Here is a 25,676-nt window from a genome sequence, read left to right as displayed (position 1 = left end):
GAGGAAGAACCTCTGTTATGCACCTTATTTCCAATCTCACAGAGCTGTTAGGGGCTGCCCTCCCCTTTACTTGGAACTGGGCTCTGCCAGTCCTTCAGCACTCAGTATGAGATGAGAAAGAACCTCACTCCATAGAGGGTTCTGAAATGCCTGCAATAGAATTCCCTTCGCTTTCTTCCTTTCCTCCTAGAGATACAACCTCAGTTCTGTGCCTTTTCCTTATCTTGAATAGCAGTGCTGGCTGTGAGGGAATTCTATTCTCTTTTCTTTATTTCTAGTTGTTTAGAGGACTGAGATCTACAGGTTGTTCAGTGCTCAGTATGAGGCCAAAAAGAATCCAGCTCCAAGAAGGGCACCCTGCCAAGGCAGGAGGCTAGGTGGCCAGGCACACACTGCAATCTCACTTTCCCCACTAAAGAAGAAATCATGTACTAAGGCAAGCTTCTCAGTGCTAAACTAAGGTTGTTTTGGGGAAGAACCCACATAGATAAAGTAAAATTTCATCTTTTAAAAATTTTAATTTAATTTAATTTAATTTTTTTTTTTTTTGAGACAGAGTCTCACTCTGTCACCCAGCGTGGAGTGCAGTGGTGCAATCTTGGCCCACTGCAACCTCCGCCTCCTGGGTTCAAGTGATTCTCCTGCCTCAGCCTCCCAAGTAGCTGGGACTACAGGCACCCCCCACCACATCCGGCTAATTTTTTATTTTTAGTAGAGACGGAATTTTACCATATTGGCCAGGCTGGTCTCAAATTCTTGACCTTGTGATCTGCTCACCTCGGCCTCCCAAAGTGCTGGGATTACAGGCGTGAGCCACTACACTCAGACGATTCTATTTCTTAACTGCATTCTGAATTTCTCCTCAAAATATTTTGGTACTAATACTGTTGTTATATTGAGTTTTTTTTTTTTCTGGAAAAATAAGAGCTATGGCTTTCTACTTTCCCATCTTGCTGACATTCCCCCACCTTCTCCCAAAGCAATAATTCTTATTTAAATGAACTCATTTCATGTATTTATACAAAAGGCATTCAAGAAGACGTCCTAATTTGGAGGTGTTTTCATGAACTTCAAGCCATTTCCATCCTCTCTTCCCTCCTTCCTTTCTTGTTTGAATAGATTCTCTCCCCGCTTTCACTCCACTTCCCTCCTTCTGTTTCTCCTTTCTTTCCTCATTTCTTTTTCCCATTCTTCATTTTTTTATGTTCATTTTCTGAACTTTCTTGACAGTGCATCACAGTCAAAGGGCTTTGGTACTCAGTTTATCCTGGAATTTAAATAGAATCCCAAAGGTCTGACTTTGTAGATTTCCAAATGCATGAATGATAGTAAAGAGAGATTATAGGAACTAATAAGAAGGTATGTAGGCATTCTGAATGACTTGACTTTTCATGCTTGGACTCATTTATCACTTTATTTATTTGAATATAAGAAATGGAGGAAAAGGTTGAATTCTGTGTTATGACTAGAGAAGCTGAACAACTTTAATAAGTGCCATTAACCCAATTCATTAAATTTTGGCACAGTGGTGCATACACATGTTACCAGATTGTAAAGTATGTTCATTAATTAAAATTACACATCTTGAGGGCTTATCTGCTTCACTCACACTCTTTAAAAATAATATGTAAAAAATAAATAAAAATTAAACATAAATTTTGATTGAAAGTAAAAATGCTGTGTTAAAAACAAATGAAAATACTGAGATGAGATTTTTAGATCCAAGTAACCAACAAGTTAACATTATACTGCCACTTCTACAGCTAAATTCACATGTAATTCTTCTAATGTGTAATGGTCAGGCAATCAAAGAATAGATAAATATACAGCATGCTGGAATGTTAAAAAAAAATTGGACTAGGGATTAGGAGACCTAAGATCTAGTCCCATTTTTGTTACATCTACCCTTTTGTCCATAAGCAAGCTAATTATTTCTCTCTTCATTTGTGGGGTTTATACTTAAGCATCTCTAGATTTTAGATTTCCAATTATCACTAGACTTCTAGGGCTACCGAAGTTGCTAATGTTGGACCACTGCACAAATTCTTCCTGAAATATACTGATTTACACGTACTCCAAGAATAGGAACTGATATTTCCTGATACCCCAGAGAGCAAAATGTGTCCCCTGAAGCATCATTTACCTTAGTGATTTTATTGTGTGGTGCCCATGGAAATGTTATCTAAAGAATAATGATCATGGTGCATCCTTATTTCTTTTATTAACCCAAATGATACAGTCATCATAAGAGCTGAGACATGGAAGCTATAGGACAGTAGAGATATTTATTTAATGTCCTCAAGTTTCTTTTTGCCACATAAAATAAAATTAAGTTTTCTATGGAAAAATGGGTTTGAAAATTTGTGACATGACCTGACAAACTATCTCTGATAAGACAATATCTCAAGGAAAATGATTCTGAGTTCTAAACAATAAACCATTTAAGTTTGGTGCATAGCTTATTTCTACATTGAAAGTTGTGTACAATTCCTGCAAGCTCCACTTACAGCTTTAACTCTACTTAAATTCTGTTTTCACAAGTATTATCCTGTCTTCTAATTTAGAAAATTAAATGAAAATAACTCTGGAAAGCAAGGTTAATTTGCTACTAATACACTTTCTTGTAAAATGTAAATTTTAAAGAAAAAAATAGAAAAACAAGTAGGCTTATATACACAAAAGTTAGTTCATACTAGTTTAGGTACCATACAATTTTGTTAAAAAAGGAAAATATATATTTTTAGAGGAATGATATAGCAAGTCTTCTTTAACCAACAGGTCAAACTGAGCATCACTGATAATGGGACAACTTGACATTAGGTGCTTCCTGATATGATGCAATATGTAATGGAGAAGTTCTGGTCTAAAAGAAATATTTATACTGAACAAAATGAAGCCTTTAGAGTTATCTCCCAGTATAAAGAAAATACAGAGATAAGAGAAATGAGTCAGATATTACCACAAGGAAACAATCAGACAAGTTCAGAATGTGGAACGATCTAAAAGACAAGGGTCCTGTGTTTTTAAAAAGTCAATGTCATCACAAAGAAGAGAATATTTGGCTGGGAAGTATGGAGAGAGGTGCTCTTTTAAAGAAAAGGACAGTAAAGAGACACAAGCAATGTAATTTTTATACAGTGAAGGACGATTCACACAAGTAGCTATAATACATTTTGGACATACTTAAGAAAATTAAATATGAGCTAAACATTAGATGACAGTAGAAAATAATTATGAATTTTTTTATCTAGAATAATGGTGATGTTATGTAGGAGGATGTCCTTATACTCAGGAGACGCAAGATGAAATATTTTAAGGTGAAATCTGTAAGCTACTTTCAAATAGTACAAACATAGACACAAATAAACACACACCAAAATACCAAAAGAGAATTGAAGCAAGTTTGGAAAAATGTTAACAGTTGTTTTGTCTAGGTTGTGAGTATATTAGCCTTCATTGTACTATTCTTTGAACTTTTCCAAAACTTAAAAAAATTAATAATACAAAGTTGGAAAAGTTGCACAAAAATTTGAATGTATTTAATGTCACTGAACTGTACACTTAAAATGGTTAAACTGTGAAATTTTATGTTATGTATTTTTGACCAAAAATTTTAAAAAGTTGGAAAATATCTTATGTAAAGAATAATCCTGTCTTAACCACAGTCAGTGTCAATAAACTAGAGGTTTTGTGAGATCTCTAATTATTCACTTAAGTTTTATCCAGAGACACAATCTTCAAGGAAACACATTCTAGACAACTAAAGAAACTACCAAGTGATTGCTCTGGGATTCTGACTTTTTCTTTTAAAGCAATGGACCAAACTGCGCATGAATAATTTCTATCATTAGATGACACAGACAGATACTTTAGTAAGGATTCAGCAGGAACTGTTAGTCCTAGTTTATGGGTAATATGCACAGTATATGGCTTTTGGGATCTCTGCTCCATTTCTGAATTTTCCATGAGAGAGAGTACTTAATATTTAGCTTGGAATAAAGAGAAGCTAAAATGAGTTAAGCATTGGAAAATTAAATTTATCTGTAAAAGAATTCCAAGTAGATATTACAAAAAATTTTTGAACCACAGTTCAGAGGATATGAATAGATTCTAAAAGTATCCTGGGACATAACTGAGGTTCAACAAGTCAGGGCCAATGTTTCCCTAAAGACTTTTAGGCTGAAACCACAATTACAGGTCACTTTTAATTCTGTTCAGAGCTCTTCCACACACAAAGCTGTGGGGACACTATAATTCTTACTCACAGTGACTGAAAATGAAAGCCTGGTTAAGTACAAAGAGGTGTTTTCTGCCAAGCTCAATGAAAGAAGGAAGTGGCAAGGGTGGGTACAGGATGGCCAAAATTTCCTAGTCTTAACTGTGGACAGCAGGATTGCTTAAAGTTCTGAAAAACATTCCTAAATTAGGTCTTGTCACATGAGACACACTTCTGCCAAAAAAATATATGACCTCGGAAGGATTGGGATATGGATATGAGGTCAAAAGTGACATCTTTACATGTCAAGGTCTTAAGTGGAATAATGTACTGAATAAAAAAAATAATGGCAGTGATTTCTGTTTGGTCCTGGATTTCTGGTTGGACATATGTATGTATCTGTATATAACTTTGGTTAAGCCAGCTAACAATTTTATGATACAGGTTTTTTAAGTGTTAAAATGTGAAAAAGGTCTTGTATTAGTCCATTATTATATATTGCTATAAGGAAACACCCAAGACTGGGAAGTTTATAAAGAAAAGAGGTTTAATTGACTTACGGTTCCACATGGCTGGGGAGGCCTCAGGAAACTTACAATCATGGCAAAAGGCACCTCTTCCCAGGAAAGCAGGAGAGAGAATGAGTGCCAGCAGGGGAAATGCCAGATGCTTATAAAACCATCAGATCTTGTGAGAACTCACTCACTATCCTGAGAACAGTATGGAGAAAACTGTCCCCATGGTTCAATTACCTTCCATTGGTCCCTCCCATGACATGTGGGGATTATATGGATTACTATTCAAGATGAGATTTGGGTGGGTGACACAGCCAAACTATATCAGGTCCCTAACCTATAAGGTTGTTGTAAAGAGAAAATGAAATATTATATATAATATAATATTTGTAAATGTAATATATGTTTATATATAATATGTAATATATAAATTATTTAGTACAGTGCTTTAGTTATTAATTAGGACTATGCACAGTAAGTGCTCAGTTAACATCATCATTGTTTTTAAATCATCATCGTAATCATCTCAGACTCTGACGCAGTTCAACCTTGTAACCACAGTGGTATGGAAAAACCTGAAGGAGACCAAGGGCTGAAATTAACTCACTCATGGTGGATGAGCAAAGAATATCATGACTAGGCTAACAGAAAATATGACCTCTAGAATCTAAGATAGCAGTTTAAACCAGAAGTCACAAACTCAAATGCCTAAAAGAAGCTAGCAGGTACTATGCATGTGTAACTCAAGGGTGATGGTGATACCAATATATGTGATTAGTGAAGTCTGTGTTAATCTAGGAAAAATATGCCCCATCTGAGGAAGCAGCTGCAGTTTAATTCTAGATGATGGCTGAGATGAGAGATCTTACAAGTTTAAAGAAAATTTCAAGTCCAAGATATTTTGTGGGAAATTTTTTGTTTCTGAAACATTGACACAATTTTATATACAATTGTGCAGGCCAAATAAAAAATTCTGCAGGCAGATCTGGTCCAATGACTAATTGGTGATCTCTGGTTTCTGGCTTTTTACATCATACCTATCTAAGATTAGTACTGGTTCTAAAGACTGGGGTGAGATTGAGCCTCTGGGTTGGGGACAAGCAGACCAGAATAGTGTTGCTTAATGGAGATATGATATGATATGAGCCAGCAATGTGAACCACAGATGTATTTTTGAATTTTCTAGTAGTCACATTAAAAACAAATAGAAATAGGTAAAATTATTTTAATAATGTATTTTATTTAACTCAACATATCTATCACATTATTATTTTAACATTAAATAATAATTACTAATAAGACATTTTGTATTTTTATGAGAAGTCTTCAGAATCAAGTGTGCATTTTACACTCACAGTACATCTTAATTCAAGGTTAACCATATATCAAGTACTCGGTGGCCATATGCGGGTAGTAGCTACCCTCCTAGAGAGCACCAGTCTAGGGCATACTTCTCGAAATTTAATATTGCTATGGTTTGAATGTGTTGCCTCCAAAATTTATGTTAAAACTGGTGTATTAAGTGGTAGGGCTTTTGGAAAGTGATTAAGTCATGATAGTTCTGCCTCAGAAATGGATTAGTGCCTTATAAAGAAACTGGAGGGAACTAGTTTAAGTCCTTTTCTGGCACCATCTTGGAAGCAGAAAGGAGGCCTCACCAAATGGCAGTTCTGCCAGCACTTTGGTCTTGGACTTTCCAGCCTCCAAAACCATGAAAAATAAATTCCTATTGTTTATAAATCACACAGTCTGTGGTATTTTGTTATAGCAGCACAAACTAAGACAAATAAGCATGTGGAACTATTGAGGATCATGTTAATATACTGATTCTAACTCAGTGGTTGGAAGAGAGCCTGAGATGCTTCACTAAGGGTTCATGGACTATACTTTGCCTATCAAGGAGCTAGGTAGTTGCGGCAAGTCTCCTTTAGTTAGTAGGTTTTCGCTCAAAGTATTTCCTCCTCTTTCAAATTCAGCAAATATCTGCTGAAAAGATTAAACTAATATTCTAATGAACAATCACCATATTTGAACTTGGAAAAGCATTAATAACTTTAAAAATAGGCAATATTTTAACACTATTTGTAGAAACCCTGGGTTCATTTACTGCTTTATTTTTTCCTTTTAAAATTGAGAATCAGCCAATATGTTACCGGAATGCTTTCATAGGAACGCACTTAAGCACAGGATAAGTGCATATAATTCTAACTTCAGGGGCTTGGAACGTTAAACATTTTAATAAAACAGACAACGGGACTTCAAGGGAAATTTGACAATAATACCTTTCAAAGCTTTAGTATTTAAGGTCATTTTCTGGTCAAGGGTATGAATATTTCATGGAAGCTCTAAAAAGAAACACAAAGAAAAATTTTTCATTTCCTCTTGATTATCCTATCTGAGGGATGGGTAGAGCTCTATAGGCAAGCCTTAGATCTTTGTTCAACAAATGCATAAACATGGAAATGTATGCAACTATATGTGGAGCTGAATATAAGTGATTCTACATGGTACAGTTGTCCTTGGGATATAAAAGCTTAAACCAGGAATAGTGTTCTAGAGGTGAACAGTGAATTAGAATGCTGAAGAACTTGTCCTCTCTCATCACTGTTTCACTTATGAACTTTAGTAAGTGGTTTACTCTTTATCTTATCCTCTCTCTGATGGTAAGAATAATGCTTGTCATGCCCATATCAATAGGGAAGTGTGAAGGAACTTGAAACTGTAACCTGCTATCCACTTATAATTACTCGCAAGTGTGTCAAAAAGAAAGTACTGAATCTTAAAGACATAGTTAAGATGGAAGCTGAATTGAAAAGATTGCCAGTTGGTCAGGGCCCTTTCTACTGCTGCATTTCATAATAGTAGCAGCTGTCTATTGACATTTATATTTTCCACAGTAAAAATGCAAGACTAGATTCTAATCATAGACACAAAATGTTTGTCTCTGCATAGAATAAAAGGTAAGGATCCATGCCAAAAGGTAAGGATATAGAGACTTTATGAAATATTTAATTTTAAATTTTGGCTTTAGTTCTGAATCAAACTAAGTATGGAACTTCATATACCAAAGGGACTTTTTCCCCTAATAACAACTGCCTAACTACCGTATTCTATATTAATACTGGGTAGTTAAAGATATAAAATCAAAAGCAAAACTATAATATTCTATTAGACAGTATATTTATGACTTCCAAAAAGGATGGGGTTTATTAAACAAAATACGAAAGCGCAAACTGCAGAGGTAAAGTTTAAAATGCATTAAGTTGACTATCAGAACTTCTGATTCTGACCATCAAAATCAATGAAAAAAAAAAAGAAGAACTACACACAGAGAGATGATATTTTGAAATACACATAAGAGGCAAAGGATTCATCAATATCCAAAAATAAATAAAACGAATCTTATAATTTGCAAGAAAAAGAATAGCTCACTTGAAATAACAGGGAAAAATCTTAATAGGTACTTCAGAGAAAGAAAATCTGAACAGCCATTAAAAGATGCCTAATCTAATAAATAATCAAGTAAATAAAAATTAAAACCACATTGAGAGATCATTTATAACTCACTACAGTGGGAAAGAACAGTTTGTTAATATCTTGTGTTGGTGAGGACGAGATCACTTATACAGTATTTCTCATGGATACAAAATGATACAACTACTCTGAAAAATAATTTGGCATAATCTCTACACTCTTTTGTGTTTCGGGCTTCAAATTTTCTATCAATTAAAAAAAATATTTATTTTGTATTTCTGCATGAATTTCTTTCAAGGTAACTAAATAAGTGATAAGGAAAAGTTTTTCTCTATAGAAGAATTCAACCTAAAAAATTCAGGATAAATAATAGGATTATAGATTCACCATTATTCAACCCTTAGTAAAAATATTTAGGTAGCTTTCAATAATAGATGCTAACATCATTGGGTGAAAGTTTATGGAAAATCTTGTAATGAAGTAATTAGACTGACACCACCTGAACCTACTGATCGAGCTCAGATCTAAAATTGGGGCAACAGTCAGTATAGAGCATCACATATTAAAATTTCTTAGTTAGAAAAAAATTATACTGCATTTAATCAAATCAGTTTATAGGGAATAGAGGAATATAGATAGTAGAATAAACAGCACGATTTTACTGGATCAGCAAAATCCAGAATGTAAGACATTTGAGGACAATGTTTTTCAGGACCTGGTTTCTCCAACAAATCAATAGCATAGAAGATAAAAAGAATGAGGGGGACCATTGTAAAAAAAAAAAAAAAGGATGCAAGAGGTCAAGATATAGTAAGACAAAACACAATATCACTTGAATTTTGATTGGTCAAACAAACTATAAAAAATAAATTAGACAGTCAATTAAATGTTATTAAGGGTGAAAATGAAATGTGAACTAGGTATTAGATGGCATTAAGGAAAGTATTTTGTTAGGTATGATAATGCCAAGATGTTTTCCTTAAAAATGTTATCAGATAAAGATCCATGCTGAAGTGTTTGCAGGTGAAATGAGATATCTTACATTTGCTTTAACAAAACAAAGCTGCTAAGATAATACAATTCAGTGTTTTAAATAAATTATTAGTTATAAAGGTGGTGATGAAAAACAAGAGGTCTAGGATAACATCTGGATTTTGCCTTTGGTTTCAAGGGTGGTGCCATTTGCCAAGACAGGTGATATGGAAGCAACAGCAGGCTTCAGAAATTAAAATGACTTTAATTTTGAACATAAGTTTTAAGAGTCATAAAGGACTCCATTGAGTTTGGAAACCATAAGTTATTAGTAGCAGAAATCCACAGTTTTGTGAAATTTCCTAAAATTTCCTTCAGCAGTACCCAGGTGGGTAGCTACAAGTGCAGTGAAAAAAATGTCTAGATCGATCGACTTTGGAATGTTAGTAGGTCAGATACAACCAAAAATCAAAAAGACATGGGCATTGGGCATTACTGCAAGAGGGAAGTTAAATGAAAGGTTATCCTAGGTAGGATAGGAAACAGCTAAGTCCATTACAGTGGTGATGGGAGTCAGGCTCAGTGGCTGACGCCTGTAATCCCAGCACTTTGGAAGGCTGAGGCTGGTGGATCACCTGAGGTCAGGAGTTTGAGACCAGCATGACCAATATGGTGGAACCCTGTCTCTACTAAAAATACAAAAAGTATCCAGACATGGTGGTGTGTGCCTGTAGTCCCAGCTACATGGAAGGCTGAGACAAGAGAATTGCTTGAACCCGGGAGGTGGAAGTTGCAGTGATCCAAGATTGCACCATTGCACTCCAGCCTGGGTGACAGAGCGAGACTCCATCTCAAAAACAAACAAACCAAAAAAAGGTGATGGATAAGGAAGTCTTCAGATAATATCAATAAGCGTGGATAGAGGATAACAGGCATCTCAGAGGAGGTAGGTATTATTATAATCATCAAATAATGATCTGAATACAGCAGTGGAGAGTTAAAGCATAATGCTGCTATTTAATTTTGGGGTTCTATAGTTAAGTAAGAGGGAATAAAAAGTTTTAGCTTGCATGCTATTTAGAAGGGAGTAGAAGAACCCATCTGTGAATAGATTGGCAGTGTAGAGTAGATGCTAGGTGATAGATAAGGGTTCTAGAATAAAAGGCAAGGGTTGGTAGTAAAAAGAATGAGGGGTGTGAAGGAATGGGTGTCCCAGAATAGGAGAGAGATGAGAGAAATGAGGGTGAGCTGATCAGGGGCCAGCACTTTGGCTGGTGACCAAAGAAAAGTGGAGGAAAACATGTTAGATGAGCAGCCCTTGAGGCTTCTGGACAGCCCAAGTCCCAAGTGCTGCAAAAGCCTCATGAGGTTAACAAATTTTAGGCGCTACTTATCATTGAAAAGGAATGTCACTGGGAATTTACTTATCTTGTGTCTGAAGAATCCTTTTTCTCAGGCTGTTAAAGGAAAAACAATGCATCTATGCTTATTCCTTATTTTAAGATTTAGTTATTTTCATAGTAATAATCAGTTGTATCACATTCCTGTTATATATACATTAGCATTTTAGGCACAATGTAGACCATAAAATAAAAACTCTTTGTCCCTGCCTCTAAGGGTGAAAGAATTGTATATAATTTACCTTATATCTGTAGGCCTTGGAAGAAGTCTTTTTTTTCCGGTAAAGTAGACTTCAAAATCTTCCGTCTTTAGCCTGTGGGCATAGTCGATGTATCCTGATATCTCTTGCCCATGAGAATTTCTGTCACGAATAAAGATCACGGACTGGTGGCACAGAATAGAGAATAAGACAAAAATATGAAAGAGCTGATTTATTGTGGAATGCCATAGGATAGAATGATGTAAAACACTAATATGAGTGACCATAGGAAGCAGGGCTTCTGAAAGAGTGGTTATAACATTGAACAGATTCTTTTTCCCCACTGCACCTAAAAACACACGTTACTCGCCCAGCACGGTGGCTCACGCCTATAATCCCAGCACTTTGGGAGGCGGAGGCGGGCAGATCACGAGGTGAGGAGATCGAGACCATCCTGGCCAACATGGTGAAACCCCATCTCTACTAAAATACAAAAAATTAGCCGGGCGTGGTGGCGGGCGCCTATAATCCCAGCTACTTGGGAGGCTGAGGCAGGGGAATCGCTTGAACCCAGGAGGCGGAGGTTGCAGCGAGCCAAGAACGCACCACTGCACTCCAGCCTGGGTGACAGAGCAAGACTCCGTCTCAAAAGAAAAAAAAAGTACTAACAATATTACAATATTCCAGTTGAAAAATGAAAAGAACAACAGAGATACAATTAACAATTAGTTGTTATTATGCTGATAGCTTTATCTTGATTGCCTTCTCTGATTGTTTAACATTGAATGCTGAGAATACTGTGCTGAAAAGGATTCTCAAGCACGTTCTTGGTTAAGGGGAGAAAGTATTGTAATGGATTAGTTATATATCCTACAGATATGGCAGGAGGAACTAGCATTCTTTGTTATTCCTGGGTGCATTCTTATACAGACTTCAATCCTTAGCCCTTTTCATTTTGCCCACATAACTCCATGTAAATTAGTATCAATTTCTCCATGCTTTTAAGCCACTTATTTCTTAATTTATGCAGCACAAATTATAAACAAACAGTAACTCAGAGACTTCTTCAGACTCGCACTACAGACCAGTGTCTAGCAAGGCTGCACCTCCTTAAACAAGGACATGAGCTATAATTCTCAATATTTCATAATTTCATATTCATTCCTAAAGGTGCTGGACATCTTTTCACCATCAAGATTGCTCCCAATGTCAGTTATGTCATATTGGGACACACACACACGCACACACACACACATGCACACACAGAGAAGCCCCCACCCATGGAATTATATTAACAGAAAAAGAAAAATATCCCAAATATCCTCCCCACTGTCTTTAAACGAGAGATGAACCAAACTTATTTCTCCAGCAGAATGACAGACTAGATATTGTGACTGACCTTCCTACTAAAAACAAATAAAAATTCTGAATAAAATCTAAAACAATAACTTGTAAAATGCATTGATGCCCTGGCAAGGAAAAGAAATATTCTGAGTCCAAAAACTAAGTGAAAGCAGGAACCCAGAGAGGAGAGCAGGGCCTTAAAATAATCTTTGTTCTGAAAGCATTTGCCCAACCTCAGGGACTTCGAGCAAGGTTTCCATGACCTTGTGGGGTGAGGATGCAGGAAACAAATTCTACCCGTTCAGAGACAGAGGCTCATAGAACTTATTGCCTCAACAGAAAGCTGAGAAATCAAAAATGCATGAAGTACGACTATCTTCAGTGAATCCAGAAAATATAAGAATTATCCAAGAACAGTACGCCAGGGAAAATTATTTCCAGTGAGCAAAATATAAACATCTTCAGACCAAAACAATAATAAGGGATTTGACTAACATCAGATCATTGCTCGAAGAAATTCTGCAGGATATATTTCAGGCAAAAGGAAGTGATTCTAGCTGTCAAGTCAAAGATAAAGAAAAAATAATAATCAAAGAAAGTTGCAAATATAGAAGTACATAGAAACAAATATTGACTGTATAAAACAACAATAATCACTTCTTAAATAAAAAGAATGATATGTTTAAAATGTTTGAAATAAACTTGTATATTTGGAGGGAGTGATTAAAGTGTTGTGATGTTCTGGAATTTTCCAGAATGAGGGCAGATGTATTGATCAATTTTAGAATTTGATAAATATGTGTGTATAAATCTAGGATGATTATTAAGAAATAAGAAATAGTATATATGACCTTTAAATTATAGTGGGATATATAAAGTTAATCAACCAATTAAATAGAAGGCAATAATGAAAAGGAAAATTATAGAAGAGTCAGGAAAAATAAAATACACAAAATGTAAAGATAGTGCCATGGGTTCAGTTGTGTCCTCCCCAAATTCATATGTTGACACCCTGAACTCCAGTACCACAGAGGTGACTGTATTTGAAGACAGAGCCTTTTGAAATGTGAATACATTACAATGAGCTTTTTAGGGTGGGCTCTAAACCAAGCTGATTGTGTAAATGTGGACACACAGAGAGATGCCAGAGTGCATGTGCACAGAGTCAAGACTATGTGAGGACACGGCAAGAAGATGGCCATCTGCAAGGAAAGGGAAAAGAGCCCTCCTAAGAAACCAAATCTGCCAACCCCTTCAATTATCTTGGACTTCCAACTTCCAGAACTGTGAGAAAATAAAATTGTGTTGCTTAAGGCATTGTCTGGGGTATTTTGTAGTGGCAGCCTTAGCAAACTCACACAGATTATAAGAAGTTAAAATAATTAAGTATTTGTAATAAGTATAAATGACTAAATGTTTAAGTTAAAAACAAGCTTATTAGAATATATATATATATATGTATCATATATCATGAAACATAATAACACTTAAAGGTTGAAAGTTAGGTGATCAAAAAACATACATATGGGAGAGTTTTCATCCAAAAAGAGCAGTTATCAGTATACTAATATTAGACAAAATGGATTTTCACATAAAAACCATTACTAGGGATGGAGCTTCACTACATAATGATACAAGGTTAATGTCATAGAAAAATATACAATTCAAAACTTGAGTGAACCTTTAAAAACAGTTTCAAGATATTTAAAGCACAAATTGATAGAACTAGAAGAACATATAGACAATTCATGATCACTTTGATGAATTCACTGCCATTATTTCTAGATTAAGCAGAAAATGAATACATAAAAATTATAAAATTGATGTCGATTTAAAGAACTCGAAAACAACATGAAGTCTTGGTGTTTATCATAAGCTAATACCAAAATTTCTTTATGCTTCATTGTTCTTGTAAGTAAAATGACTGATAATCTAAAATTATATACATTTGGCCATAATTTCACTATTTTATGTTACTATATATAGCCTTCTTGGGTCAGTTAAATCCCCTTTTCCCTGAAACCTGATTAAATTTATTTCAAATCTCACTTCTCCAGCTCTGTGAGAGTTAAATGTCTGCTCTGTGATTTTTGTTCTGCTCTGTGATTTTTGTGAATTCTTGGTTTTCTGATGATGGAGGACTTTAAGTGAGGTCAAACGGAGTATAAGTGCGGGTCCCTCTAGAATCATCGTATATAGCCCTGGGCAAGTCACTCAAACTACTCTCAATGTCTCACTTAGATTCATTAGTTCTGTGCTCTTAAGCACCTTCCTGAAAAATCCAGCAAGTTTCTACCAAAAACAAAACAAAACAAAACAAAAAACAAAACAACAGAATCCTGCTTAGACCTGAGCATTTAGCTAGTTTGGCCATTAAGCAGCCTCTTTCTTCATGATTTTCCTTTAAGTCTGTAGAGCAACAGAGACTCCCTGCCTGCCTGGAACTGCTCAGCTTACGTTCATGTGCTGTTGGGGTCATCTGCCCTGAGCCCCCAATTCGTAAACATCATGCAAACACTGTTGTTTATTTTCTCAATTAGAATTCTGGTTATTAATCATTGTATCTATGATTTTTTAAAATTTTCAACCAAAAAATGCCCAATTAAATTTTTTAAACCTAAACTTCTAAACGCAAAAACGATAATCACCTGTGGCTGTTCTCACACAAACCTGCATAGAACAAATGTAAATTCCCTCATTGTGTCTTTCCAAGCATGGTTACATATGTGTAAAAGTATAAGAAGACTTGGGAAGATTTATATATACTTTAAGTTCTAGGGTGCACAATGTGCAGGTTTGTTACATATGTATACATGTACCATATTGGTGTGCTGCACCCATTAACTGGTCATTTATATTAGGTATATCTCCTAATGCTATCCCTCCCCCCTGCCCCCACCCCACAACAGGCCCCAGTGTATGATGTTCCCCACCCTGTGTCCAAGTATTCTCATTGTTCAATTCCCACCTGTGAGTGAGAACATGGGGTGTTTGGTTTTTTGTCCTTGCGATAGTTTGCTGAGAATGATGGTTTCCAACTTCATCCATGTCCCTACAAAGGACATGAACTCATCATTTTTTATGGCTGCATAGTATTCCATGGTGTATATGTGCCACAGAATCTACAAAGACTTGGGAAGATTTTTAAGAAGACTTTTTTGTGAAATTTTTAAAAAGTTTGCTAAAATAAAATATTTTTCTAATGAACACAATGCTTTATTAAATTATTTTTAAAATCTGACTGGAACTATTAGTATGTAGTAATTGCTGACAAATTGTCAGGAAATTACAACTAAACATTTAATTTTAGAAATACATCTTTTAAATGGCACGGTTGAGGGTTATAGAGGCAGAAGAGGTGATAACACTGATAATCAGACAGATGTGGTGGCAGATACTAATAGCTGTCAAGAACTTGAGGGTTGGTTGAAATTTCACTGCCTTATTTATATTTTGTGGATTGCCTAAGAATTTTTAATTGTGTATTCATTTCAAAATGTATATTTTTCTCCAGTTAATAGTAATTATTTCTTCTATGAATATTTGTTATCATTTATTAAGAAGCCACTATATTCTCAGCGAAGTTTTAAAAGCTTCACATTCATTATCTCATTTAATTGTTTCAAACATTTTATAATGGCTAGATAGCATTATTACCCTCATTTTATAAATGTGGGAGATGAAAGCATTGAGAGTTTTGGTAACTCCCAAGGATATGTAGCTAGAGAGGGGAGCACCCAAACTCACACCCAGCTTGGCTTCCCATGATACTCAGGTTCTTATCTACTGCATGATGGATAGACTTGGATTCAAATGCTGGCTCTGTCACCTACTTACTGTGTGACACGGTAAGTTAGTAATACGTTTTAAGATTTAGTTTCCTCTCTAATAAAATGGGCATAATAATACCTAAATTGGTGTGTGAATTAAATAACACTATTTTGCTAAGCCCTTGGTAATGCCTGATACATGCTAAGCACTCAATAAATAATACCTATTGCTCTTGAAAACTTTTGTCATTAATGTTGCTATTGTATTTGTAGCATGTTAAGAGTTTTATAAATTCCTTAGGGGATATGGAAATGGAATAATCATATCAGAATTCCATTGCCTGGTGTATATAGTTATGTTAGGGTTGCCGTACATGGTTCAGTTTCTTTCTTAAGTTTAGTTATTCACAGTTAAAACTTTTTATATAATTTGAAGCTAAAATTGAAACAAACTTTTTAGTTATTATATATATATACGTGTATATATATAGTGTATATATATACACTATATATATATACATACACATACATACACATATATACAAGACACACCCAATTGACAATAAAACCACTATTCTGGCATCCAGAGTGGGACAAATAGGTCAAAAGAGCCCCTTGAAGAATTAGGTTTATTTCAGCCTGAGTGTGATGTATTTCAGTAACTGAAAACTTTGTTATTCAGAGCCCTATAGACTTAAGAATAATTTTAAAATGTTATAAATAATTGCTTAGGTTTAACTAATAACATTTTAAAATAATAGCTTTATTTAAGTATAGTTTACTTAACATAAAAATTCACCCTGAAGTTTAAGTGATTTCAACGATTTTTGGTAAATTTATGGAGTTGCACAACACAACTCAAATTTAGAATATTCTCATCACTCCCAAGAGATCCCTTATGACATTTGTAGCCATCCCTATCTCCACCCCCAGCCCCAGGCAATCACTAATCTACTTTCTATCTCTATAGAGTCTCTTTTTTGGATTTTTCATAAAAGTGGAATCATACAATATATGATCTTTTTAATTCTAATAACATTTTTAATCACAGTTAATTTCCCAAAAGACACATGAAAATGATACTTTATATATTAAAAGGCTTTTAAAAATGATGATGCTATGCTTATAAAGGAAAAACTTCCAAAATTCATATTTTCCTTAGATAAAACCCTTTAATCCTATCTAGAACAAGTCAAGGTACAACCAACAAAAGCATTAAAAAACTCACATGCTATTCATTTGAAGCCATGAATACTGATCTATTTATTAGCAACCTAAGCAGAAAATACTAGTTTTTGGTTAACCATGTAAAAATTCCCCACAAGAACAAGCAATAAAGAAATATCAAGACACATTGCTTCTGATATTGAAGTGGGGAATAAGATACCAAGGGGCATGTAGAATCTGAGATTTTACTGAGGGGGCCTGTGACCTCAAAAGTGAACCAATGTTAGTTGAAAAGACTAATGCAATACTTAGTTAGGTCCTCATTACCTCTCATATATTGGAAAAAGATGAATTAGAGTAAAATTTGGACCATTAATATGTCATTTGGATCTTTGGCTGCTTGTCTTTTCCCAGAAGTGGATTAAAATACAAATTCATAAACTTTTTATAAGCTGACTACATGTGTTGCCTGATTTTTCTTGCCAAATACTGAGGGGACATAAACCTGATATATCAAAATGGGACTTCATTGACAGTGAGGCCAAAGTCACCTAAAAAAAAAAAAGCATGCTAAGCAGTATGTTGCTGTACTAAAACTGAAACATCCTTTTCCAGGGAATGAGAGCTGTCAAACAAAGCTAAGTTCTTGTGTTACCCAGAGAGCAGACTGTCAGTGTGCTCTCTGATAGAGACAAATGAAGGAATCGTTATGTGCTAGAATTTTAAATCTCTGGAATGTGCTAATGAATCATTAGTTTTAGGGACCCTTCTTTTTGTTTCAGAACGTAAGTGATTTTGCAAACGTAGCCTAAGTTCTCTAGGAATCAACTATCGTTTTCTAATATTTAGAAATGCCCATCATTATAAATGTCTCTGCAACAAGTTATTTTCTGAATGTTTTGTGCTATTTTTAAATTCTATATTATCTCAGTCAATCGCAGTTTTACATATATATAAAAAATATGTAATTTTCACTATTCATACAATTCACAGGGTTATGTTTAGCACAGTTCTTTGTCTTTCCTGTTGGAGGCTTGGGCTCAGAACAAGCACACTTTTATTTTCCACATCCTGTTGGCCAAAGCAGGTTGCAGGCCAGTCCAGATTCAAGAGGCAGGGCAGAGTGACTTCTTCTCTTGATGAGAGGAGCTACCAAGTTCATTGCAAAAGGTCATGAATAAAGGACAAAGTGGATAATTGCAGCCACTTTGCAATCTGTAGTTATTTAACATAAGAAACTAAGAATTTTGCATATAGCTGGCTTGTTCATTTTGCAATGGTTGGGGATTGATTTCTCAGGGGGAATCATTGTTTTTTTCTCTCCTAGTTTATAAGACATATCTATATTTTAAATGGCTTTAATTAATTAATTAATTAATTAATTATTGTATTTTTCGAGATGGAGTCTGGCTCTGCTGCCCAGACTGGAGTGCAGTGGCACGATTTTGGCTCACTGCAACCTCTGCTTCCCAGTTTCAAGTGATTCTCCTGCCTCGGCCTACCGAATAGCTGGGATCACAGGCACACGCCACCGCTCCAAGCTAATTTTTGTATTTTTAGTAGAGATGGGGTTTCACCATGTTGACTAGGCTGGTCTCGAACTCCTGACCTCAAATGATCCACCCACCGTGGCCTTCCAAAGTGCAGGGATTACAGGCATGAACCACTGCGCCTGACTAAATGGCTTTATTTTGAATTACCAGTGAAATTAGGAATAATTTAAGAATATCTTTTCTCAACATTAGTATCCAAAATGTTCTAGAATGTCCAGGGATTGAAAATTTTTAAAAATTGAGCTTTAAGTACTTGGAAGAAGAAAATAAAATTATTATATTTATATATGAACTGGTAATTTACTTAGAAAATCCAGAAGAGTGAATTAAAAAACTTCTAAGACAGTTCAATAAGTTGATCCAATACAAAATATTTATAAAAAACGATGGGTTTTATGCTAGTAATAACCCATTAGTTACTGTGCAGGCAATCTTTACTTGCATTATTTTTTATTAGCATTATAACATTTTGCAAAACATTTTTTGTAAAACGAAATGAAAAGACTCCATTGTTGAGCAAAAGTTATGAAATAACTGTGCTGAAATTCTAAGCAAAACACAAGTGGGTATCTTTCATTGCTTAAAATTTTAGCTTGAAGAACAAATGGTTAAGAATAAGATGATTTATAAAGGAGAAATAAACAGTAGAACTTGCACTATTAGACAAAATAGCTACAATAATTACATCATATATCATTGGTACAGTGATGAATATAGATCAATGAAAAATATTAACTTCAGAAACACACCCATGTACACAAATGTGTATGCATATAATATATATGCTTTCCATAAGTTGATTTTGTTTATATTTTCTAAATTTCTAAAACAAATATCTACTCTTTCTTTGACTGCACAATTCCAAAATCTTGTCTTTATCCACTGTTTTCTGACCTCCGTCACTTGTCTTTCTAGCTAACATATTCAATCCAATAATCCTTTCCACTCTTCGGAGCCACTAATCCATTAAACCATCACATATTAGTATGCTTAGTATGCTTGTCTTCTTTATTTGCTCATTTTTTCTCTTTATTAAATTTAGATTCCACAATGCAGCATCAGAATTGTTCAGTTGTGTAGCACTTCAGATTTCTTGCACACATCCTTCTATCTAGTTTAGAAAATTCTGATACCGTTTCAACCCAATGTTCCTTTTCTGGTTTTTTTTTTTTTTTTTTTTAAGCAACAGCTGAGTTTGGCTAGAAAAAGAAACTATGATGACTGGTCTCAGTAAAAATTAATGACCATAAACTCCCACGCTCCCAATTTTTTTACATATCTTCTCTCTCATCAAACTTTCACAAACACCCTTTCTCACATTCAATTATTTTCTCTCTGGAAATACAAACAATCAGAACAGAGCCACTGTGTCTTCTGCCCATCAGATGTGCAGATCCATCTGCACCTAGATCTGTGTGCTTCCTTTCATCCTGTTATAAGGGCTTGGATATCCATTCTTCTATCCGAGGCCAGTCTCTCTTTCTGTGCATTTGACCTCATTTCATCTCATGTTACTTTCAAATAATTGATTTATTTACTTTGTGTAAGTTCATTAGTATTAACATTTAAACATTCTGTACTATCTACTATTTGAAAAAGAAAGAGGCTAATTACAGTCCCGCATGTCTGCTTCTCCTTATAGCAGAATCCTCAATATTCCTTTAGCTATTACAGTCACTTTCCTGCAGCACTCTGCTGAAATAGCTTTGTTTCTCACACCAACTATTTTATCTTTCCAAATCCAAAGGTCAATTTGATTTTTAAAAAATTTTACTTGAACTCCAAGTGGCATTTGACATAATTGTTCACCACCTTTTTTTGTGAAATGTTTTCTTCATCTGCATCAGTGACACTGTGTATTCTCAAGATTTTATTCTGCTTCATCAATCTCTTCTTAATTGGCTCCTTCTCTTCTTCCTGACCTCTAAATTTTGGAGTTCTCCCAGGCTTAGTCCTCATCTTTTCTCTGTCTGCATTCACACACCAGTTGATCTTATCCAGTTCCATGAATTTATTTAATTATCACTTTTTACTCTTTCATGAATTTCAGACTAGTGTATATATTCTTTTCTCTCTTCTCTAAGGTCTCATAGACAACTGAAACTGAACATGTCTATCACACAACTTCTTTTAATATCCTGTCTCACCACCTCAACCAAATCTTCTTTCCATGTAATATGCAACATTATTTACCTAATTGCTCAGGCCAAAAACCTCAGGGTTCTTCTTGATGCCTACTTTTCATGACACTTCACATTCATTTCAATCCATTCACAAGTCTTGTTGCCTCTACCTTCAACATATATAGTATGTTTCTTGCATATTTTTCCAATCTAATTCCCACTATTTTCCCTATAACTTATTCTACTCCAGCCATATGGGTCTTCCGATAAAAATGTTTCTGCCTAGGGCCCTTTTGTATGATATGTTTTCTGCCAAAAATAGCCTTTCCTCAGCTATCTAAAAATCTTGGTCTCTCACTTCATATAGATTTCTGCTAAAATTTCACCCCTCTGGAAATCTTCCTTGGTCTCTGTAACAAAAGTAGCATATACATTCCAGGTGCTATGGCTTTGCCTTGTTTTATTTTTGTTCATAGCAGCTACATCTATCTTGGTACTTATTTCTTTATGTTTTACTTCATTTTAAAATTGCCTTTTGGCTGGGCATTGTGGCTCATGCCTGTAATCCCAGCACTTTGGGAGGTCGAGGCTGGTGAATCACCTGAGGTCAGGAGTTCGAGACCAGCCTGACCAATATGGGAAAACCCCGTCTCTACTAAAAATACAAAAATTAGCTGGGTGTGGTGGCAGGTACCTGTAATCCCAGCTACCTGGGAGGCTGAGACAGGAGAATTAATTGAATCCGGGAGGCGGAGGTTGCAGTGAGCCAAGATAATGCTACTGCACTCCAGCCTGGGCAATAGAATGAGACTCCGTCTCAAAAATAAATAAATAAATAAAAAGAAAATAAACTGCCTTTCTTTCTTCTTAGTTTGCAGGGGCCATAAAGGTAGAGACTTCATTTTGTTCTACATGCTATCAACAATGTCCTGCACAGTGCCTGATACATACTGGCCGCTCAATAACTATTTGCTGAGTGAATGAATTGATGATATTCCTAATGTGCATCTATCAAAAGGAATAGAATAGAATAACTAGTTGGGTTTCATGTTGCTGAATATTAGAAAGAGAACTTTACACTGGTGATGTCATCAAGAGCATTTTCAATAGATGATGAGGCCAACTATGATGAATTAAAGAGTGAATAGAGAAATAAGAAATAAACATATCTTACTTAGATAACCCTTCAGAAATCTTTCTGCTATGAGCAACAGAGAAAGGAAGTTGGTTCTTTCTTGAATAGAATGCAGTGTCAAAGGAATCACATAAATTAATAATGCTTCCTTCTTTGCTTTTATCTGTTTGGAAAGCATAGAATCAAACTTTTTGTTTGCCATAAAAACAATTCTATGTTCAAACTTCTCTTTTTGATTTATCTTATTATTTTATTATTCTCTCCCTCTGTCTCTCTCTTTCTGTGTGTGTGTGTGTGTGTGTGTCCAATTTCTTCATTTTATTGGGTGTTTCTCTAAGTTTATCACACATAAGAATCACCTGAAAGGCTTGCAAAGCACAGATTGCTGAGTCCCATCCCCAGAGTTTCAGATTCAGTAGGTCTGGGATGATGTCCAAGAATTTGCATTTTTAACAAGCTCTCAGATGATGTTGATTCTGCTGATCAAGGGAATTACACTTTGAGAACTGCGGTTTTATTTTAATGTGTTTGTGCTTTAGTGCTGACTTGGAACAGGGCAAGAAAGAATAAAGCGAAGAAACAGAAAAGAGAAGAGAAGGCGGGAAGGAAGTATAAAGGTACAATACAAAAATGTTTAGTAATTAAATATTCAGTTATATAGGTAGGTCTGAATATAAAAATATCCAGCTCCCTTCTTATATTCTCCTCTTATATTCCTTTAATTGCCAAAAGAAGCCCAGATCTGTCCTTGTAGAAGCTGACATACATTTAGTAGTACAATTGCAGGTCTATAATAAACACTAGCTGAACCTTCCTGACAAATCATATCGCCGGGGTTTTAATGATAGAAATTCAACTGTAGTTCCACACTGAGGCTACTGTAACCAACATAATAATGTGCCAGAGAGCCAAGATCCATGATGTCATTCCAATACCAAATAATAGATCAGCTTAATAGAAGATGAAGGCTGAATTGAATATCCCTGAAAATGGTCCCATCCCATCCCATATTTTCATACTCAAATTACTATTTCTACATGACCCTATAGCTTACTTGATTTTTCCAATTGTTTTGATGCTTTGATTGGGTCTTTCTCAAGTCATTTTTCTTCTACTTTATGGATCAGTTCATGGGTCAGGGTTGCCCAAATACCCAGACCTTCTTCTATACCTTTCAGTTCCTACATAGGCAATCATTCCTTCTTTTTCTTCTCCTTTCATTCCAACTATGTATTTTCCCTACATTTTTATAAGTATAAAATGACACAATTGTGAAATAATGAAATGCATAGTGTCTTTCTTATTTTCATCTATTTTCACAAAATGTTAAGAGGTTTAAAAGAAAGAATTTACTTAGAACTACAGGAAAACATTGATGGAGGTTTTACGAAGAACTGGTCAGTGCCTAGCTCATAGTAGATGCTTAAAAATATTTGTTGAAAGAATGATTAAATTAATAAGGAATTAATACATTTCTTAGGCTTCACTACTGGATCCTCTTTAAATATAGATGCTCCTTAGCTTGACCAGACATTATTTTCTTGGACAGTGACTTCAACTACCACTTACACACCAGAAGCTTTTAAATCGTTATCTCCAGTTTTGAGGTTTTTCCTTAATTTTTAAAATTGTGTGTGTTACTGTCTACTACATCATTCTAACTGGATATAATCCAGGCATCTAGATTTTTAGAAACATGTCATTCCATACATTTGCTTTTATGTTTGTTGTAAGAACAAATATCTACACCATCAACCAAAAAGTAGAAATTAACTTTGATTTCTTTTACTTCCCACATCTAATTAATCACCAAATTCTGCTGATTTTAGCTTCAAGAAATATCTCAAACAATGTCTTTGCTTTGTGTGATGATTGCCAATATCTTATTTCAAACCTCATTGTTTCCCTGTTGAACTATCATAACTACTTTCCTGGATACCGTTCATTCCTCACTCTATCCATTTTCAAAATTAGCTAAGAAATTCTTCTCTAAAATGGAAATCTGCATATGATTCTCCTGTTTTTATTAGCTACTTGGAGTTCTAAAGTGTAACCTTTTTACTATTGCAAATTGCTCATAATGTCCTACCAAACTATTATTCTAGGACCACTCTCACCTCTCCCTTACATATAATTCCTTTTGTGTAAGGTATTTAATTTCATATTTATATTTATTTTATTCAGTAATGCATTCATATGCTTTCTAAAACTCAAGTTTTAGAAATGCATTCATATACTTTCTAAAACTAACCTCAAAGTTTTCCAAGAAATATAGTATTACCCTTTTCTTCCCTCTCATCTTCATATCTGTTCCTCAAATGAACCTTCTTTAACTCTTAGTTGTTTCTAAATAACATATTAATACGGATATTTCTTAATGTTTTTCTTTTTGTTTCTACTTGTAATTATATGGAAGATGATGATTTCTAATATGTATCTTTTCCACTCAAACCATTCCTAAACTTTTTCTCCTTTTATCCTCCCCCCGCCCATAAAGCTATGCTATAATTTTAGGTTAAAAAATTAGTCAGTGTTTTCAATTTTTGTACCTTATAAACATTAGCCAGAGCTGAGCTATAGAATCAGAAAGTTGAAATATCTATTCCCTAGCTATGATTAAATTTTCTTTCTTCAGACTTTTTATTTTCTATTGGGTTGTTTTGACTTTTTTACCTCCTCAGTTTATTTAAGCTTTAAAATGTTTAATTGACACATAATAATTATACATATTTATGGTGTACAGTGTGATATTTCAATATATGTACACATTGTGTAATGATCAAATCAGGGTAATTAGCATATCCATCACCTCAAACATTTCTCATTTCTTTGTGGTGAGATTATTCAGAATCTTCTAGCTATTTTTAAATATACAATACATTGTTTTAACAATAGTCCCCCTACTGTGCAATAGAACTTCAGAATTCATTCCACCCATCTAATTGCAACTTTATATCTACTGACCAACCTCTCACCATTTCTCCCTCCCTCTACCTTCCCTAGCCTCTGGTGACCACAATTCTCCTCTCTACTTTTATGAGATCAACTTTTTAGATTCCACATATAGGTGAGATCATGCTTACTGTCTTGATTTTCTATGTACCTATCACTAATCCCCTCAAAATTTTCAGCAAAACTATAACTATCTTCTCAATGCATTCATAGTCTGTCTGTTTTTATTTTCCTGGGAATGTGCCCTCAGAAACTCACTGCTTTCTTTTACCTGTACTTGATTTTTTCCTAGGTTTCAAACAGAATTAACCATCATTTCGGGGAATTCTTTTTACCATCGTCTTGGGAATTTCCTCTGCTTCCCATCTGAGCTCTCATAACAGTTTTAAAAATACATCCATGTACCCCATAACAACATTTTGGTTAACAACAAACCTCATGCACCATGGGGGTCCCATACTACTATAATGGAGCTGAAAATTTCATATCGCCTAGTGACATCTTGATGATCCTGACCCAGTGTAGGCTAGTTTTGTGTTAGTTTTTAACAACAAAGTTTAAAAAGTAAAGAAAAAAAAATTAAAAATTTTAAAATAGAAAATTTTGTAGAATGATATAAAGACAAATATTTTATGTAGCTGTACAATGTGTTTGTGTTTTATATTGTGTTATTAAAAGAGAGTCAAAAAATTTTAAAAATTTGAAATTTGATAAAGTGAAAATGTTATAGTAAGTTAAGGTGAATTTATTATAGAAGAAAGAAAAATGTTGTTTTATAAATTTAGTGTCACTTAAGTGTACAGTGTTTATAAATTCTACCATAGTGTACAGTAATGTCCTAGGCCTTCACATTCA

The 25,676-nt window shown here is 34.7% G+C and overlaps 1 protein-coding gene across 2 annotated transcripts in view; it reads right to left on the bottom strand.

Moving 5' to 3' along the window:
* Positions 1-25,676, bottom strand: part of CFAP299 (cilia and flagella associated protein 299) — a 702,620-nt gene that overhangs the window by 80,152 nt on the left and 596,792 nt on the right. For both annotated transcript variants that reach the window (XM_054486128.2, XM_063663795.1), the window contains one exon: positions 10,820-10,962. In XM_054486128.2, coding sequence (XP_054342103.1) covers positions 10,820-10,962 — 143 coding nt within the window. The remainder of the gene's footprint in view (positions 1-10,819; positions 10,963-25,676) is intronic.

This window comes from Pongo pygmaeus, chromosome 3 (genome assembly GCF_028885625.2).
Source record: "Pongo pygmaeus isolate AG05252 chromosome 3, NHGRI_mPonPyg2-v2.0_pri, whole genome shotgun sequence".
Taxonomy (NCBI): domain Eukaryota; kingdom Metazoa; phylum Chordata; class Mammalia; order Primates; family Hominidae; genus Pongo; species Pongo pygmaeus.
Note: the sequence above shows the minus strand (reverse complement) of the source record. Positions and strands in the feature narration are given on the sequence as shown.